General features: G+C 38.4%; 4 protein-coding genes across 6 annotated transcripts; 3 read left to right on the top strand and 1 right to left on the bottom strand.

The window, feature by feature from the left end:
- Positions 1-4063: 4063 nt before the first annotated feature.
- Positions 4064-8388, top strand: LOC107638817 (LOB domain-containing protein 4). 2 transcript variants are annotated; one of them, XR_015880829.1, is made up of 3 exons: positions 4064-4427; positions 7600-8004; positions 8112-8388. XR_015880829.1 is itself a non-coding variant. In XM_016342217.3 (2 exons), exons 1-2 carry the CDS (start codon positions 4239-4241, stop codon positions 7930-7932), a joined length of 522 nt encoding a protein of 173 aa, XP_016197703.1. In that variant the 5' UTR covers positions 4073-4238; the 3' UTR covers positions 7933-8388. The 2 variants fall into 2 exon arrangements, 1 of the variants encoding a protein (XP_016197703.1); XM_016342217.3 differs by having other exon boundaries at positions 4073-4427; positions 7600-8388.
- Positions 8389-9164: 776 nt separating this feature from the next.
- On the top strand, positions 9165-11258 carry LOC107635993 (metalloendoproteinase 1-like). Its single transcript, XM_021122324.2, has 2 exons — positions 9165-9639; positions 10615-11258. Exons 1-2 carry the CDS (start codon positions 9165-9167, stop codon positions 11199-11201), a joined length of 1062 nt encoding a protein of 353 aa, XP_020977983.1. The 3' UTR covers positions 11202-11258.
- A 138-nt stretch (positions 11259-11396) lies between these two features.
- Positions 11397-12588, bottom strand: LOC107638816 (photosystem I reaction center subunit III, chloroplastic). 2 transcript variants are annotated; one of them, XM_016342215.3, is made up of 2 exons: positions 11680-12588; positions 11397-11571 (listed from the first exon to the last, which is right to left on the bottom strand). In XM_016342215.3, the coding sequence occupies exon 1, from the start codon at positions 12374-12376 to the stop codon at positions 11693-11695; it is 684 nt and encodes a 227-aa protein (XP_016197701.1). In that variant the 5' UTR covers positions 12377-12588; the 3' UTR covers positions 11397-11571; positions 11680-11692. The 2 variants fall into 2 exon arrangements, with proteins under 2 accessions (XP_016197701.1, XP_016197702.1); XM_016342216.3 differs by having other exon boundaries at positions 11397-11593.
- Positions 12589-14654: 2066 nt separating this feature from the next.
- On the top strand, positions 14655-16503 carry LOC148566630 (uncharacterized). The gene is made up of 2 exons (XM_088483766.1): positions 14655-15453; positions 15545-16503. Exons 1-2 carry the CDS (start codon positions 14655-14657, stop codon positions 16501-16503), a joined length of 1758 nt encoding a protein of 585 aa, XP_088339892.1.
- The last annotated feature ends 3983 nt before the right edge of the window (positions 16504-20486 follow it).

A 20486-nucleotide genomic window follows, 5' to 3' on the forward strand; every position in this document is an offset into this window, starting at 1 on the left:
AATTGTAGACAATAATTTATATTGAAAAAATATGTGAAATTATTCTTTTTTGAGACACTTCTTGATATACAAAAAGTTCTTGACTGAATGTAGCAAATTCTACATAGAAATATTTATACATAAAAAAATTCGTGAAAACAAACAAATACATAAACATATTTTAAATGAAGTTAGTACTCTTCACTTTTCTTTTAGTGCGTGTAATGTAAAGTAGTAGAATTGTGCATATACAAAATTAAATCCTCAAGATAAGCTTTATGGCTACTAAAAATAATTAAAAAGAGGTGTTACTCATTTTAATGGTAGATATTGCATATGAGTTCTAAATGAGTTAGAATTGTTATGTTACATAGTTCATTTTAGAAGAGTAAATCCACATAAACATACATAAAAGAATTTAGAATGGAAAAAATACATATTAAGATTTATAAATATCAAAATGCATTTTAGAGATTGTTTTTGATGAACAAAAATATACATTAAAGATTTGTCAATATCAAACTCCTTATTAATGATATAACATTTTTGTCCAAAAAAAAATTGATGTGTATTTTAATAATTACGAATTTTTATTGTATATCTTTGTCCATTCTAAATTTTCATGTGTATTTTTATCTATTTATTCTAAATCTGTATTGTATCTAATGAGATATATATTAATCTATATCACATCTTTAAGAAAAAGTAGAAGAATTTTGCTAAGGAGACAATGAAAAATCTTGATAATGTGTACAATAGATTGATTTACTGGCCCATGGTGGATTAAAAAATAAGAAACACCCCTAAACTCTAGTAACAAAAAACTTTTACCCCTCAGTTTCAAGTTTAAACCATCTCCTACCCACTACCAAACCCTAGCAGCGTCTGACCCCTTCAGCAGCCCCAATAACGCTCTGACCACCCCTCTAGCAACTCTAGCAGTGCCATCACCCACCTCAGCAGTCCCAACAGCGCCGTGACTCACCCCAATTAAAATAACCATCCGATTATATATAAAATTGATCACCCCTAAAAATGTTAAGTCTGTATGCTTCAACTAAATTCAATAAATTAATCATCCAAATGCTCATTAAAACAACCATCTGCACATCTACTGCATTGAACATTCAAATCCATCCGCATTAGACATAAAAATAACCATCCGCCGACCTAATGTAATGAACATCCGCATTAAAAAAAAGGCTTTCACTTTTGTATTTGATTCCCGTGTTGCGGGAGTTGTCAATCGCAGAAGAGTGCAGAAGCCTGCAATTGCGTAGGAGAGGACAACAGCGAGACCAAGCGTAGAGGTGAGCAACGCGTCCGGTGGTGACAAAGACGTCAGTGTCAACCATGCCGTCGACGCCGAGGGCGATGAAGTCGTACCAGTGGAAAGTGCGGCGCATGTGGGAGCCAGATCGGGTGCTAAAACTCGAGAAGGAAGAAGATGCAGAAACAGAAGTGGCATCGCCGCTTCCGCTGGCCATTGCGTTTTATGAGTTACTGTGCTCTGCCAATTAAGAAAGAAAAAAGAGAAAAGAAAGATAGAGAGTTAGCAGTCACGGAAAATGACGCCGGCGAAACAACATCCGGCAACGGTAAACAGTCAAAAGGAGGGAGAGGTGTGCAGTTTGATGAGATTTTTAGTGCGGAGGGAGAGGTGTGCAGTATACGAAAGAGTAGTGCTAGGGAGCCAATGGCCTAAACGTACAATGTGTACAATGGGCTAAATCAGGGATAATAAACATCTCATGTTATAAAAAGCTAATTTTGGGTTCACCAAGATTCAAACTCTTGACCTTCCGGATCTGGAACTCTAATACCATGTCCTGAAACCACTCATCACAAAAGCATAACTTAATAGGATAATGTAACACTAATAACCATATCTCTAATACTTTTTAAACCTTCATTGTACACATTGTATGCTTAGGTCATTGGCTCCCTATACTTTCTCTATACGAAATTGCCGTTGTTCTAAATTTTTATTTTTTTAATTTAAATTAAAAATTATTAAAATTAATTAATTTAATTATTAATTGATCTTAATTTTAGTTTTATTCTTATTGTACACATTGTACACTAAACTCATTGTCTCTCTATACTTTCTCAAAATAGAATTGGGAAATCATTGCTTTACCTAACTCAGCTGCCTAAGAATTCCTTTTGGTCCCTTTAAAGTTCACAAGCCTTGCAATCATTCCATTCGTTCAATGCCACTCTTCATTATTGATGGTAGGTTGCTTCAAATAGCATCCTAACCTCCTCTCCTTTGAACAAAAGCATTACATTATTGTCCTCTCATTATTTCAACAACAAAACACTCACCCATTTCACACTACTAACCTCAACTTTAAATAAAGATTTTGAGAAAATTTATTTAAATAAATAAATATCATTAGTTAGCTTTTGCCAAAATCTATTGTCTATCGGTGAATAATGAATATATGCCATTTCAATAATGTTGTCTCCTTATGACTCTATTCACATATCGATTTCTTTAGGATATGAAAAGATAGATAAACCGTTAGATATATAAGGGTTTGGGGGGATGCATGTCCCTAAATCAGGGTACTCAAATCTTATTATAGTTGGTGTCCCTAAAGCAAAGTCATTTATTTTGTCAACCCTAAAGCATGTATATATATAGTTATTGACTAAGTGTAATTACTATAGTAGACCCCAAGTTGACTTAAGATATTAAGATATAACAATGTTGACAATGTGAATCACAATGTGCTTAAGTTTGTTATGTTGGTACTTGGTAGGTATAACTAACGGTAAATAAAAATTTAGGATTTCTTTTTTAAAGAATAAATTCAAACAAGCATATTTCTATTTGTTTTTAATTTGTAAAGCACATTCCTAACTTCTACCCCAAAAAAAAAATTATAAAATGTAATGACACCCTAAAGTGTCACTACATAAAAGAAAGTTGATAGAGATTAGAGAGATTTTTCTATGGAGAGGACACAATAGTAAAACTAGATAAAGTGAGTTTTTAATTAACTTGATTGGTCGAATGGTTAATTTATTTGTCTGTTTAAATAAGTGTTGGAAGTTTAAATTCCGTCTTGTACATACAGCAACTTATTAGCCAACGACAGATCCTTAAATGGAGCTCAAATAATAAAAAATAAAGTGGATTTTTAATAAAATTTTTTAACTGTATTGTAAATTATAATTAACTTCAACGGCTATCATTATTTTGGTAAGAAGAAAATTACAATTTGTTACGGCCTGGCCCAAGCAGTTTATGGGTCGGCCCGACCCGAGCAGCACCCGACTCGAACGGTCGGGGGAGATGCTCAGGTTCCGATCCGGACACGCGTCCCTGACAGCTTTGTCACAGCTGTGCAAGGGAGGCCTTGAAGAAGGTGGGCTTGTCCCTGCAGGGCCCACCTCTGACACGGTATATATGGGGAAAGACCTACCCTTCCCCCAAGGTACGTCACATACCAATCACCCCCCTTTTCGCCTGCACACCCCACTGACTTGAGCGTCGGAATGTCTTTGCAGGTGACACCCTCCTTTCACATCTGAAGAGCTCGGGACCTCGCTTACCCCCCAATCCGGAGACGTACGTCCAGTCGATTTCCCCCTATTGACCGGGATACTCACCCGACCCATCCGGTATCCGACCTACCGAACACAATTAACTTCAACGGCTATCATTATTTGGGTAAGAAGAAAATCCTCATACAATATCAACTTTTGTCTATAAGCATATATTTTTCTAAAGAATAGTCTTACTTAAATATTTCTATATATTAATATATTTTGTACCATATTCGTGCTCTTTGCTTTTGCCCTTTGGCTCTATGCTGTTTTGGCATTACCTTATAATAAATTATATTATGTTAACATAATTATTATTATTTATTATTATAAGAGAAAGTCTAGAGGCCAGCAACTTTTGTGATTTGTGACCAGCACTTAACCATCAAAAGAAAAGTGAATAATCTTCCACCATTAGATGTAATCTCACACCATTAAAAACATTATTGATGACTAATTGATGGTTACAAAATACAAAAGTTGCTGATCTCCTACTTCTCTTATTATAATGCAGGCCACCCCTCCTTCCTTCCCCACATGTTTCTCACTTTTTTTTTCTTTCTTAAGTAGTGTTTTTCTTCTTCCAAGTTCCATATATCTCTTTTATAACACTCCTTAATTATTGCATCTTCACATATATATAGCCATTATTATTCTTCTCAAATTTCCCTCCAAAAACAAGAACCCTTAATTGAGAATTGATGAAGGAACAAGGTGGTGGTGGAGGGAGGAAGCAGGGTGCAGCATCACCATGTGCAGCATGCAAGCTTCTAAGGAGAAGGTGTGCACAAGATTGTGTATTTGCTCCCTATTTCCCAGCTGATGAACCCCACAAGTTTGCTAATGTTCATAGAGTCTTTGGTGCCAGCAATGTCAACAAGATGCTTCAGGTAATTAACTAACAACTTTTTTTCCTTTATATTTTAATCCATTCTAGTCAATTTCCACCTTTTTACACTAAAAATGTTACCCCTTAATATTTCCCTTAGTTATGATTATTTGAATCTAAAATTTCGTGGATATATTACCTAAATCCTTCACTATTTTAATCTTCTTCCCAGTTATGTATGTCTTCAAGTAGATGTTAACATTATTATAGGGTAGAATGTATTTGTTATTTTACTATGGTGTAAATTAAACTTGGATATAGTTAACTTCATGTGAAGTTGATAATTAAGAATCGTCAAATAATTTGACAGATTTAATTAAATTACCATCTAACAAATCTTAGTTATCACCTGAGTTTTCACTTTTTGCTATATATTCTAAACTTGTTCTAATAACTCTTCACCTCTGGATTGAACTTGTTTAACCTGATTTCTTTCTTTTTTTTTTCTTTTCTTTTTTGGTATATGACTATAGACCTAAATATGATCTGAAAGATTATAAACTGATCATATCAAGTTTTAGTATGTCATATAATTTTGGCAACTATACTCTTGCAAATTTTATGACTATTAAAAAAAGGATTGGAGTAAGTATATTGATGACTCTTCCGAAGGATTTAGTAGTGTTTATTATTTGAATCTCGTTAGAGAGCCAATGAAATATTTGTATAATGTGTACAATGGGTTATGAGATAAAAAATGAACATCATTCATATTATTCAGAATAACCATCTGAGTACTAAGGATAATAAACATCTCATATCATAAAACTACTTGATTTGTAGTGTTTATATATATATATGTTGATTAATTATGTTGATACTACTAAGTCTTTTTAATTATATACACAAAGAATAGAACTTTAATTTTCAGACATTGTGGATTGAACTATAAATTCTCCAATATTATTTATTAACACATTAACCTTGATTTTTCTTTTCCACCTCCACTCAAAAGTTACAAGGGGCTGTTACTTCTTAGTTCTTACAAACATTGATTATTTATTTGAAGTCCCTTTCTCAGAGAAAGTAAAGCTCTGTTCAGGGCACACATCAAATAAGAGGTGAAATTGAGTGCTAATTATTTTGGACAATATAATATCAACAACGCGTGGTGCTTTTTACTACATCTAGTTCTTGAACACGACATACAACTTTAAATATTTAATGGTAAAATATAAACAACTTTGGAGGGGTCTTATACATAAGCAAGTACTTTTGCAAGAATAGTAATAACATGTTATTTTTTTTTTTAAAGATAAATATTATTTTATTAATATAAAATAAAAGTGTTTCTATAAGAAAGCACAAAAGAATTGGGTATTCTTATTTATCACCAATTGTGACTGAAAGACTAAGAGTTTAAAGAAGAGTAAAGTAAAAATAAAAAAAATTATCAGCATCTATCAGGTATGGCTCACGAGTTCACGTACTAAATTACTGGCTTCTTTCACTAAAGAGTAATAACATGTCATATTATTATTATTATTATTATTGACCAGAATATTTTTATAATTAAATATTGGCCTTTTTTGAAAAGAAGGGTAAATGGTAAAGCTAGAATATTTTTTTTATTAATATGTATTATTAAGAGAAACCAATAAAAATTGAATATGAAATTTCATATTTAAATAACATACGCAAAAGATTAACCAATATTAGTCCTGCCACTATAATAAAAATTTAATTATTGTCTAAAAGAATATTACTCATATTAAAAGTTAAAAAAATCTTATAATAATTAAACAAAAAATACAAAGTAAATAAATAATAATAATAATAATAATAATAATAATAATAATAATAATATATTTATCTTACAAAATTCTCATCTCAATCGAGGTGGCTTTTTTTCTAAGCAACGGTTGAAAACTTCGTAAGGACAAAGAAGATTTCATGATGGTTTATCATACATCTTCATCTCTTTAATTTGTTTGTATTTTTCTCATATTTCAACAAAGGTCACTATTATTCATTGTATTTGCCTTTATCACTTCACATTTTTAATTTTGAGGGTATTCACAATTTTTGGTTTGCCAAATGTAATGATATGATAGTAATACGTGTCACCCAAGATATGTAATACGTGTAACGTTAAATTATAAAGTAGATTAACCTATTATCTTAAAATAACAATTTATTTCATCACCATATAAATAGTCATTTAGTTAGCCAATGAGACCTTGAACATGTGATTTTCGTATCCAAAGTCAAGATCAAGCACCAATTGTAAATTTATAATGAACCCCAAATATGACATATCAACCAACTTATATTTTGTAATTCACATCATCGTGCACCAAATTAAAAAAGATTTAGATCTTCACTTTCTATCATCATTAAAGAAAAGAAATTTGAGTTTACATCCCCCTTGATGCACCACGTGAACCTGTCTCTCAAATCATTTCAATATATCTAATCTAGATTAAAATAAACAGCAATTTGTGAATAAAATTGCTCACTTCCTTATCAAAAACCATGTTGGATTAATCTATTCAATCTTCTTGTCCTTTTTTTCTTTGCTACCCTACTTTTCTTTCTTTATTTTTCCCTCAAAGTAAATTAGATTAACTTTTTAATAATTATGTGATATTATTATAGACTCACCATTAATAAGTCCATTAGGATTAGTTGGTATTAATTAGGGATTAGGTATATAAATAAGAGTTTAGCCATCGTTGTAATTCAGTATGGATAATCAAATTAAAATAGTAATTTAGTGGTTTCTTTAAAAAATTATAAGAGATTAAGTGGAATCTTTGGAGCTTGGTAGCTACAAGAAAATAGTCTCAATAATGTGGTTCTAATTATAAAACTTTACAATAACTTGTTTTGGATTTTTGTTATATAATTACTACTTATATGTAATTCATGTCATTAACATCTCTTCTAGGAAGACATAAGAAACTATACATTTTCCATATTTACCCTTTTCTATTAATCACTTACTTTGTATTTTCACATTAAATCAATGTGGTAAAAAATTGTTTGACTTTGCAACGTATTTAATTTAATTCTTAAAATCTTTTGGTATTATAATTTTGAATGAACCAATCCATCTTTAAAATTTTCTGCTAAGTCACATAATTTTATCATTTAAACCTGGTTACGATTTTATATTTTATGTGTTTATTAATTTACTTAAAATCTCAATTTTTTTCAACAATGCTTTGCAGGACCTTCCAATGCATCAAAGAAGGGATGCAGTGAGTAGCATGGTGTATGAGGCCAATGCTAGAGTCCGAGACCCTGTTTATGGTTGTGTAGGTGCAATTTCTTCTCTTCAACAACAAATTGATGTGCTACAAGCCCAATTGGCCATAGCCCAAGCTGAGGTGGTCCACCTTAAGATGCGCCAACCCAATTACATTTCTAATGGGATGGGCCCCAATAGCCCAACCAATAGTGGGTCCCCACCATCGAAAGTTATGGACTCACAGGCCAAGCCTATTTTTGGCATGGACATGGTGGTGGACCAGACCAGCTATGATGATTCAATGTGGTCATAATTCTTGCTCATTTATGATATTGCAATTACATATTATATAGTCTATGTTTATAGTATGGAAAGAATCTCAAATGTTCTTGGAACGCTGAGGTTTCAGTAATTTTATTCGTGGATCTCAATTATAAAAATATATATTTTAAAACCGACAATTAAAATTACTGAAATATTAGTGTTTTAAAGAACATTTGAAAATTTTCTTATACTACTAGTTGAGACATTAGGAGGAGAAAGAAAAAGCAAAAAAAAGTTGGTTTTTTTATACTTTTGTGGCAGTTAAGGTTAGTTGTGGCGGCTGCGGCCGGGGTACTGCAGTTGTGGAGGAGCTGTGGCGGAGGCCGTTCGCCCGCTTGAATTAGTTTGATTCGGAGAAATTAAAGTGGTTTTTTTATTGGCCACATTTTGTGTAAATATTAAATTATCACTTGACATTATATGAAAGACAAATTTATGGTGTGATTGTCTTGTCTGGAATTGTTGGTTGCTCCTTGATGAATTTGCCTTTAGCAAAGTGAATGAATAACATTGATTTATGAAAGATTAAGAAAAATATAAGTTTAGACATGTTTAATAAGTAATAGAACACAGTAGTAATTGAAAAAAGTAGATGCATGAATACATAATTTGATCCGTTATCTTTCAATTTCAAAATTCACATAGGAGGGCCTATATTTGAAGAGGGAATAATTAAGAAGAACTAACTTTTAATTAGTCAACCGTAATTATTTTTTCATTGTAAAATTTATTTTAACTCTTATATTACATTTAAGAGTTGGAGTTTAAAATTTAAAATTTAATATAAGAAACAATTTAAAAAAGTTGACTAATATTAAATACAAAAACCGATTCTTTAGTTGAACTCAAGTAATTAACTCTGCAATTGAATCAAAATTCAAAAGCATTTAAAGCAAATACTGTAATTTGAATTAGAAATAGGTAATTTTTTTTAAATGATCGAGTACATTCTACTATAAAATGCGCATATCTTTCAAAAATTTTATCTTTAAAAAAATTTAAACGAACTAAAACTTTCAATTGGATAACATCATATCATATCATAAATCATAAATCATAATAATAAGATCATAACTGTAATAACTAATTAGATTATTAAAACTTGTATTTCACTCTATATATATATATAAGGCCCATTAACTAATCCTCTATACATAATTAAACTACCTATATTATCCATTGTTTAATAAATTTGTTTCTTGTTAATCTAAAGTTACAATAATGTCTTATCTTTTCCGCATGATCCTTCTCCTCCTGGTTCTCCTAGCAAACCCTTTGAATGTTCACTCCAGAATCCTAAGATCATCAGGCGATAATAATATTCACTCGCAACCAAACTTTGATTCCATTGATAATCAGAAATCAAAACTAGATGTTGAAGCAGTTGCTGGAGTTAGAAGGTATCTAAAGGAATTTGGATACCTACAAGAACAAGACCATGCTGATTTTGAGGGAGCAATCAAGAAGTTCCAAAAATACTACAATCTAGAAGTCTCTGGAAAACTGGATTCGCAAACCAAAAAATTTATGTCAATGCCAAGGTGTGGTATCCCTGATCATCACCATCACCATCACCGTCACCTTCGTGGTCTCTCTACTAACCTACTGAAGGTTACATCAAAGTATGCATTCATTGAAGATGCCCCTTCATGGCCTAATAATAAGAGAAACCTCACCTATAGTTTTGACCCATCAGGTTAGTTACAAATAATAATATACATATTTTGCTTCTTAAGAGAAACCCCACCTACAGTTCTTATATATTTTTTATTATATCGTTCAATTTTTATTAAACTGCGGTTGAATCTTTGAACTTCTAGACACGTTAGAAAGAGAAAAACACTTTCAGCTTCTTGAAAGCTTCCATAGTTGGTTTGGCTCATTTTTTTTTTTTTCATTAACGCACAAGTGATTTTGCATTTAAAACCACACTTACAAGAAGCAAAAATTCTTAGCTTCTACTAACGGGTTTTTAGCTATTAATATTTAATATTTATTTTTTTTTACCAACTTTATTCTTATGTTATTGTATTATTTATGAAATTTTTATTATTTCTTTTTATATGAATTTTTTCTATTATTTTTTATTTTTATTTTTTATTAATTTTTTGTTTGACATTATACATTTTTATAATTGTGATTTTTGTATATTATATTTATTATTATTTTTTTATAATATAATTTATTGATCTCATTAGGTAAAGTAAATTAAACAAAAAAAATTAACTATAAATAATAATAGTAAAAAATTATAACATACTAAAAAAGAATACTAAAAATATACTATATAAAAAATATATTAAAAAAAATTATAAAAAAATAAACATGCATAAAAAATAATATAATTTAATATCATGTTCTTTTTAGTAATTACTTATCTAAAAGTGACTCTAACTTAAATAATATTTATTTTATTAAAATTAATTTTGGTATAGAATTGTCAAACATAAATTATGTTGATACAAACTTATTTCTACTTAAAATTAATTCTATAAAATCACTTTTATTCAAACTTCAGTTTGACAAACTACAATCCAAACTCATACTAATTCTATTGATTTGGTTTTGGTTTTTAGAACCTTGCTTAAAAGTTATGCACAATAGTATAAAATTTATTATTTTTACTCTGTTTCTGATGTAACAAGTTTTTGGATGTGTCACTGAACGTCAGGTGTTTCGGTTGTGCCACAAGAGACTGTGAGAGAAGCCTTCAAACTAGCATTTTCAAAATGGTCAAATGTTTCACCCTTCACATTCAAGGAGACTCGGGGATACTCCGACATCACGATTGGTTTCTACAGTGGCGAGCACGGCGATGGCGTGACCTTCAACAACACCATTGTTGCCCACGCTTATCCGCCAATTGATGGAAGGCTCCATGTTAATGCAGATAAGGGTTGGAGCATTAAGGATCCAATACAAGAAGATAAGAATATTCATACCGGTGACACGTATGATTTGGTTTGGGTTGCAATGCATGAAATTGGGCATATTCTTGGACTTAAACACAGTAACGATGAAGATGCTATCATGTATCCGTTGATTGCTCCTCTTAAAAACAAGAGAGCGTTTGTTGTTGATGATGTTTATGGAATTCAGCGATTGTATTCATTGGGAGCTCAAGGGAATTTTCATTATCCAAGTGCTACGGGATTTAGATTGCAATATTATCATCTCTTGATTGTTGCTATTGTTTGCTTATGGGTTATGTTTATATTTTCGGCTGTGATGCTTTCGGTGTTCTTAGATAAATTCTAATTAGTATTGCTAGTTAATTGGGTTTAGTGTAGAGACTAAGTTTTAACTTGGCTTAGTAGGAAGATGAATGACTTATTATGTTCAATTCAGCGAAATTCTATTTTAATAGCATGCAAGATCAGATTACTCTAACTTGATAGTTGTTATGCATTCAACATTTTGATATCTTTTAGAATACAATAAAAATAGAGCTCATAAAGAACAAAAACTCATCAATTTTTCATTGTGGTTTACGTTCGGTACATTCACCACAAACAACTAATTCAAATTTACAACAGAGGTGTGCATAATAAATATTCCACCATCATCACCACCAAATTTCCGCCATCAAACAGAGTTATATCATTTTAAGAGCACCTTCCTCGATTCCCTGATAACCACGAACAATCAAACTACAACAAATTAATTAAATATTGATGCACATGTTGCTTAGTAACACATAATTAAATCATCTAAGAAGAAGGAAAGAGATAGATACCTTGTTTGTTGAGTTAGACATCCTTGGCGATAAGTTCGCCCGTCACGAGTTCTCTGTAAGCAGCAATGGGCCAACTGAATCCCCGGAAAACCAAGCGAGTGGCGAGTGGCACGTCGATGATTATCTCCTTCTGAGTCGGCTTCTTATCGTCCCTAATCGCAATCAGGTAGCTTCTTCCAACCCACCCGATCCACCCGGCGATGTACAAGAACAGGATCCCCGGAGTTATGAACTCTCCCCAGTGCCTCTGATCTCCGCTCACTATCAGATGCGGAAGCCCGTCCGAACCGCACAGCAGCCCCTGCTTCCCGTAGTTCTCGAACCTTCTCTTCGTCTTCTCAATCGTCGCCTTTATCGCCAGCGCCGGAGCGCTGTCCGGCGCGTAGTTCTTCAGCGATGATTCGAGCTTCTTGATCGACTGCTTCTGCCGCTTCGCGAATTGCTTCGACTCCTTGCAGGGAGTGAGGCCGGAGATGTCGGCGGCGGCGGGGAGGGGAGCGGAGAGGAGGATCGACGAGAGGGCTAAGGCGGCGGAGAAAGCCTTCAGCTTGGAGTCGGCGGTGTCGGTGCTGTTGTTAGCGGCGGAGGAGGGTGTTGGCGCGGTGGAGCTGCATATTATGGTGGTGGATTTAGGTTTTGTGAGGAAGGGTTTGAGGGAGGGCTTGGAGAGGTAGTTAGTGGGGATTGTGAGAGACATGGTTGTTGTGGTTGTTGGGAGTGTGGAGTGTGTGAAGAAGGAGTGTGGTGAGGGAAGGTTTTTAGATTTGGAAATGGAAGATTGGTGGTGGGTGGTGCTGGATACGGATAGTGGATAAGGTGAAGATGTTCACGTGGAGTGCTCTTATTGGTTTCTTTGGCTTCTTTCAGTTTCTGTTATCGCTCTTTTGGGGGTGGATAAGAGACCATCCAGGTCACGTGATGTTATTTCTATATTTACTACTAGAGTAACTCGGTAAATTAATAAAAATATAAAATATATTTTAATAAATATTATTGTATTTAAATATTAATTAAAATATACACAAATTGATATTAAATTTGATATATTTTTTAATTAAATATTTTTTAATACAAAAATGATTGTACAAAAATTTTTTGTATTTATTTTAATTAATAGACTTAGTCTTTTTATATGGTATTTATCTTTTTTTTTCTATTTTTGATTATTGTTAAAGTTGTTTTTTTTTTTGTCATATATTATTGTGAAGACATATTTTTTATGAATTATTGACATATATGTATTTTTTATTATCTTTTTTTTTATCTTTGTATATATATTTTTTATCTTTGTCTTGATTTTGTTTACTTTTCTTTTTCCTTAATCTTGATAAAATATCTTGATAAAAATATATTATTGAGAGTATTTTTTAAAATTAAAATTATTTACTTTAATTTCAAATATCACTGTGAAGTTGTATAAATTTTTCAATTAAGATGGTGCTTCAGTGTTATTATTATTTTGGAATGTAATTAGATTTAAGACAATTGAGTTTAATAATTTTTTGCTTCTCTATCAAATAATATAAAAATTATAGCACTTTGAACTAAAATTTTTAATTTAATTTTGAATCTACATTTAATTAATATTTTATATTTTCTTTGAATAATAATATGTAATAAATCAATTAATTATAGGAGTTGTGGTGTTAACCTTTTTTAAAATATTGTACTAAAATTTAATTGGTTAATTTTTAAATTTTATCAAGTAATCAAAATTAATAATATAACATCATTAAAAAAAATATGATTTAAATTCAATATACAAAGAATTAGTATTAACTTTTATATAATAATAAAAATAGATTCTTATTCTACAGTAAAACTTTAAAAAATGAAAGATAATAAGTATTTTTAATGAAACATTAATTTATTAATATATGTTCGGTAGGTCGGGTACCGGACGGTTCGGGTTAGGACCCTGAGGTCAACGCTTCGGATGGTGGAGAAGCTCGTCTGGTCGTGGTTCCCTGGTTCCGGGTGAGCGAGGTCCCGAGCACTTCTGATGGAGAAGGGGGGTGCCACCTGCAAAGACACTCCGACGCCCTTGTCAGAATATGTGCAGGCGGAGAGGAAATGATGTGTGAATGTGACGTACCTTGGGGGGAGAGCCAGTCTCCCCCTTATATACATGTCAGTGGTGGGCCCTTCCAATGGGCAGGCCCATACTCTCAAAGGTGTTGTCCCACGGCTGTGTGCAAGCCGTACGGGACGCGTGTCCGGGTCGGGTGGAGGACGCCCCATTGGTCCGGCGAGAACTCGGGTCGAGTTGACCCGCGTGAGTTTTGGGCCAGGCCGTAACAGTGCCCCCGACGCGTCAGCGATGGCCGTGGGGGCCATTGGTGGCGCATGATGTTTACACTCGTGCGTTGTCGTTGGGTCGGCTGATCGTGGGAGGGACGCGTCTCTTGTGCGCGTGTCTCTTGATCTGCTGTGGCGTCTGTTTGCCGTTTCGTTCTCCGTGCTGGGCATTTAATGCTCATAATGATTTGAAAAAACCCGTGCGCAAAGACTATCTTGCCCCTGCTTCCTTTCGCGCTTTTGGGGGTGGTTTTTAAACAGTTTTCTCCCTATCCACCCCCCACTCTTATCATTTCCAACTTCTTCTTTCCCTAACATCCAAAGTTTTCTGCGCGAACTCCTTCCTGCTTCAACTTGCAGCCCAGATTTCCTTCATCTTTCTAGGTAACCTTCTGGTTTCTTTCTTCTGGTATCTGCGTTATGCTCTGTTGTTGTGTGATTTGTTGTTTGCATCTACTGCATGGCTGGTTTTATTTTTGTTAAGAGGTTTTTCCAGTGTTGGGTTAGGTGAGTTAGGGAAGGGGTACCATTCCAGGATAGGCTTTTTTGGGTGGTTTGTGAGGTAGGATGTAGTTTTTAGTTGTATCTGGTTATGATTGAGTTGAAAAGGTGTAGTTTCTGAGAATTTTTCAGGCTCCCGACCTCATAGACTAACGGAGTGGTACCCCGCTGTAGGTATGCCTCGCGTTGTCTCCCGATCTTCCGGATCTGCTGCGGCTTACGACCCGTATGCTTGGGTGACTGACGATATAAGGAGTTCACCCAACCAGATGGACTTGGGGGAACTGACGGAGTTCCGGCAGGCCGGCTACTTGTGTGGGGGTACTGACGAGGAGGCCAACTACGAGGCCATTGTCCCGCTTCCTCATGAGCGTATTTATGAGCTCAATTTTCATTCTCCCCGCGTCTCCGATTGGATCTGGTTTTATAAATCCATGTTCACACAAGTTGGTGTTCGGATACCGTTCTCCGATTTTCAAATGGCGCTGCTGAACCGGATATCCGTCCCCCCGTCTCAACTTCATCCGAACAGCTGGGCTTCGATCCGCTGCTTCGAGATGGTCTGCGAGTACTTAGAGCTGCCGGCGTCGGTGGACGTTTTTCTCTTTTATTTCAACCTTACCAACCCCTCCAAACAGGGGAAAGCAAGAAAAGGGTTTCTTTCTTTCCGTGCTGCCCAGGGTAGGAAGATTTTTAGCCTTTTTGAGGATTCCTACCATGGTTTTAAGGATAAGTATTTCAAGGTTCGTCCCGTCAAGGGTCGCCACCCCTTCTGGTTGTCGTTAGAGGGGGAGCGCCTTATCCAGACTTACTGGAGCTTCGGCGCGGGGTCGAATCCTTTTGTGAAAGTGTCGTACAAGAGGTTGTCGGCTGTAGATAAGCAGATAGCGAACGTTCTTCTTGCTATCTTTGAAAAGAATCCTGTGAACCCCCACCTTCTTATGGGTGAACGGGAGGCCGGTCGAAGCTATATTCGTGAGTTGCTTTTCTTGTTTGTTTATGTTCCTTTGTCGTTGTTCTTCTTATTTCCGGTTTGACGACTAACGTTATTGTTGTTTATTCGCAGTGGAAATGTCTGCCACCGTGACCGGTCTCGAGAATCTGATGAAGACCTTTTTTGAGGCTAGTGATGATGAGAATGCCGAAGAGAAGGACGCCTGCAAGTCGGAGGGTCCGTCAGGGGAAAAGGAGGGACAGGCTTCCCCTGCCCAGGATACCGAGACGTCGGGAAAGCAGGGCTTAGGGGGTCAAGCTTCCCCTACCCATGAGGAGGGACCTGCTGACGGGAAGGCGACCCTCTCCCCTCATCCGGATAGCGACGTGGAGCTTATCCACACTCCTAAGAAACGAAAGATGTCTTCCAGCCCGGAGGGGGTCCTAACCGTAATGGAGAGGAATTTTGATGCTTCCAAGTTCATTGACTCCCAGCTGATACCCGGGACAGAAGAGCATTTTCATGCAACCGAGCTGTCCGGGCAGGCGAGGTGGATGTATCGCACCTTGCTTCGTGGGGCTGTGATAGCTCGGAAGGCCGAGTTTGAGCTATCTGGTATGGAGGCGCTTCGGAGGAAGCTTGAGTCTTCTGTTAAGGCGAATAATGACTTTAAGGCTCAAGTTGAGCTCCTCCAGGGTCAGCTGTCCGAGATGGGGGGAAAGCTTAATGCTGCTGAGGAGAAGTCGTCGTTTGTTGCGGAGAGGCTGAAGGCGTCCGATGAGACCGTGGCTCGGCTTCTTGAGCGTGAGATGACATTGGAAAATCAACTGAACGCCGCTCAGGGTCGAGTTGTCGCTTTGGAAAAGGAGCGGGAGCAGGCCATCTCGGAGGCGAAAGCCGCTAAGGCAGAGGCCGTTGATCTTAAGAAGAAGCTTAAGGTGGCCAAGGAGCAAGGGAAGAATTCCATCTTAATGACCGAAGATGCCCTGAAGGCCCAGCTGAAGATTGCTGCTCCTGATTTCGAGACGTCGTCAATTGGTGTTTTCAAGACTATCCAGGACGGGAAAATTGTCGATATGCCGAGGAAGTGAAGTCTCGTAACTTAGGATATTTTGTAATGCATTTGTTGAACAACCTGTTGATACTTTGTCGTTTTGTTTGCCTTGAACAATTTTACTTGTCCGTTCCGTATTTTGACGCTTTATAAGTTATCGTCGTTTGATTGCTATGATTTTTGCTTGTCTCATTAGTTTGTCGTGTTGTCGTTTTCGTGTTATCGTTTATTCTGGGCGGGCTTATATCTTGTGCCCGTCTTGCCGTTTTCGCATTTGGTAGCAGTTCGGACCGATTCGGTCGCGTAGTCGTCGAATTGGTTGAGGCCTATGAGCCGTCTGGCTCCCGGGGTGATCCGTCCCGGGGTGCCGTTTTAGATTTTGGTCACGAGGAACAGATATCAAGTAAGAAAGTTTTAACAAGTAAAAAATTTGAACAAGTGAAAATTACTCGTCAGTTGGGTAAGTATTTAACAAAGTAAGTAAACAAGTTGAATTAACATGTGGATGGGGCGAATACTAACTATCTGGCTAGGCTCCCTGGTCGGTGAGCCGGTGGGTCAGGAGTAGAACCTCTTTAGGTTGCTTGCGTTCCATGTTCTGGGTATTTCCTTGCCGTCAAGTTTTTCGAGTTTGTAAGCGCCCTTGCCGAGTACCTCCCTTACCCTGTAGGGGCCTTCCCAATTTACCGCCAGCTTGCCTTCTCCTGGGGTCGGGACGCCGATGTCGTTGCGTCGCAGGACGAGGTCCCCTTCTTCGAAGTCTCGTTTGAGGACTTTTGCGTTGTAACGCAGGGCTATTCTTTGTTTCAGCGCCGTTTCTGTTAGGTGAGCCATCTCCCTTGTTTCTTCGATCAGGTCTTTCTCAACCGCTTCGCTCATGCCCGCGAGGAGTAGTCGGGGGCTTGGTTCGCCGATTTCGACTGGTATTACCGCGTCGACCCCATAGGTTAGGCGAAAGGGGGTTTCCCCCGTGGCGCTTTGCTCGGTTGTCCGGTAGGACCATAAGACGGAGGGGAGTTCGTCGGCCCAGTTTCCCTTCTTACTGTCTAGGCGCTTCTTTAGACCAAGAAGGATGACTTTGTTTGCGGCCTCTACCTGTCCGTTTGTTTGGGGGTGTTCTACTGAGGAGAACTTTTGCTTTATCCCCAGGCCAGAGAGGAATTCCATGAACTTCTTGCCGGTGAACTGGGTCCCATTGTCCGAGATAACGACCTCTGGGATGCCGAAACGGGTTATCACCTGCCTCCACATGAACTTCCGGCAGTTGGAGGACGATATCGTGGCTAGTGGTTCAGCCTCTACCCATTTGGTATAGTAGTCAATGGCTACAATGAGGTATTTGACTTGTCCTGGGCCGACCGGGAAAGGTCCCAGGAGGTCGACTCCCCATTGTGAAAAAGGACGTGTAGTCGTTAGAGAGCTTAGCTCGGAGGCTGGTGCCTTGTGGAAGTTGGCGTTTTGTTGACACTTTGTGCATTTTGTGACAAATTCCTTCGAGTCCTTCATCATTGTTGGCCAGTAGTATCCTACTCGGATGAGCTTCCTTGCTAGGGCTTTGCCCCCGATGTGATGTCCGCAACACCCTTCGTGGACTTCTCTAAGCACGTAGTCCGTTTGGTCGGGGTGCAAACACTTCAATAGGGGCTGGCTGAGTCCCTTTTTAAATAGTTGTCCCTGTATGATTGCGTATCTAGCCGCCTCCCTTCTTAAAGCTTTGGCCGCCTTCTCATCTTCAGGTAACTTGCCGAGTTCCAGGAAGTTGGTAATGGGATCCAGCCATGAGGGGCTCGACTCCGTCAGGTGGAGGGCGACCGTTGGTTCCTTCACCATGCCCTGGATGAGCGACCGGTTACCCGATCCTGGCTTTGTGCTCGCAAGCTTCGACAAAAGGTCTGCTCGTGTGTTCTTTTCTCTTGGAACGTGCTGGATAATGACCTCCTGGAACTGGCTTGTCATTTGCTTAACCTTTTCCAAGTACTTTTGGAGGAGGGGGTCCCGGGCTTGGTAGCTTCCGTTTATCTGCGAGGTGACGACTTGGGAGTCGCTGCATACTTCGACCCTCGTCGCCCCGACTTCCCGAGCCAGCATTAGTCCGCCTAGGAGAGCCTCATATTCTGCTTGGTTGTTCGACACTGGGAACTCGAACTTGGTCGATTGCTCATAGATGACCCCTGCTGGGCTTCCAAGATGACCCCTGCTCCTCCGGACGTTTGGTTGGAGGCTCCGTCCACATGAAGCCTCCACCGTGTGCCCGTTTCCTCGGGAGGATCGCCCGTTACCTCCACCAAAAAGTCTGCCATTGCCTGGGCCTTGACTGCGTGTCGAGGCTCATACTGTAGGTCGTATTGTGAGAGCTTGATGGCCCAGGTCATCATCCTACCAGCCAAATCAGGTTTTTGCAGTATTTGCCGAATCGCCTGATCTGTCCTCACAACTATACGGTGACTCTGGAAGTATTGTCTTAACCTTCGGGAGGATACTAGGAGCGCCAGCGCCAGTCTTTCCAGTTTACTGTACCTCAGCTCTGGTCCCTGGAGTGCCCTGCTCACAAAGTAAACAGGCTGTTGTGTCCTTGCTTCTTCTGTAACGAGGACCGCGGCAAGCGCTTCCTCGGTTACTGATAGATAGAGGTAGAGCGGTTCTCCGGCTCTGGGTTTCCCGAGGACTGGTGGTGCCGCCAAGATTTGCTTGAAGTGGTTGAACGCCTCTTCGCACGCTGGTGTCCATTCAAACGCCATTCCCTTTCTCATTAAGTTGAAGAAAGGTATGGCCCTTGCCGCCGATGCGCCGAGGAAACGGGACAAAGCTGTCAATCTCCCAGCGAGTCTCTGGACGTCTTTGATGCAACCCGGACTCTTCATTTGAAGGACCGCTTGGCATTTTTCGGGGTTGGCTTCCACTCCTCTTTGAGTGATCATGAAGCCTAGGAACTTTCCGGCCTCCATGGCGAACGCGCATTTGAGTGGATTAAGCCTCATGCCGTGTTGTCGTAGGGACGAGAAAACGTCGTTAAGGTCACTCAGGAGATCGTCAGGTCGGGCGGTCTTTGCGAGTATGTCATCTACATAGACTTCCACTGTTTTGCCCAGGAGTTCACTGAATATCTTATTCATCAACCTTTGGTATGTGGCTCCTGCGTTTTTTAGGCCAAATGGCATTACCTTGTAACAATAGATGCCCCCTGGCGTTATGAACGCCGTTTTTTCCTCGTCGGGTCGGTGCATCGGTATCTGATTGTACCCTGAGTAGGCATCCATGAAGCTCAGGTATCTGTACCCTGCCGCCGCGTCGACAAGCGTATCAATATTAGGTAGGGGGTAGCAGTCCTTGGGACAAGCCTTGTTGAGGTCAGAGTAGTCTACGCACATTCTCCACCTCCCGTTGTGTTTTTTAACCAGAACCACATTCGACAACCAAGTCGAGTAATCCAATTTCCGGATGAATCCCGCTTCTAAGAGGCTAGCCGTTTGCTTGGCTACCTCGTCTGCCCTTTCCTGCGACATTTTCCTCCTTCTCTGGGCCACTGGTTTGGCTCCTGCCTTTACGGCCAGGTGATGCGACATGAGCTGGGGGTCTATCCCTGGCATGTCGGCAGGCGTCCAGGCGAAGAGGTCGGCGTTAGCCCTGATCATTTCCATCAAAGGCTCCTTTATTTCGTGCGGGAGGTTTCTGTTTATGAATGTGAACTTATCGTGCTCCTCGCCGACTCTGAACTTTTCCAAGTCTCCTTCTGGCTCTGGTCTGGGTTTGTCGTCTACCCTGGCGTCTAGGTCGGCCAGGAAAACCCCTGCCGCCTCCTTGGATTTTTTCCTGAGAGAAAGGCTGGCATGGTCGCAAGCGACCGCCGTTTCCAAGTCGCCCCGGAGGGATCCCACGGATCCGTCATCGGTGATGAACTTCATCACCAGTAGTTTCGTACTGATAGCTGCCCCCCGGTCGTTAATGGTCTTTCTCCCCAGGATGATGTTATAGGCCGTCGAATCTCGTAATATTACAAAGTCTGCCATGATTGTCCTTCGT

Source organism: Arachis ipaensis, chromosome B4, assembly GCF_059453495.1.
Source record: "Arachis ipaensis isolate K30076 ecotype BB chromosome B4, ASM5945349v1, whole genome shotgun sequence".
Lineage (NCBI taxonomy): Eukaryota > Viridiplantae > Streptophyta > Magnoliopsida > Fabales > Fabaceae > Arachis > Arachis ipaensis.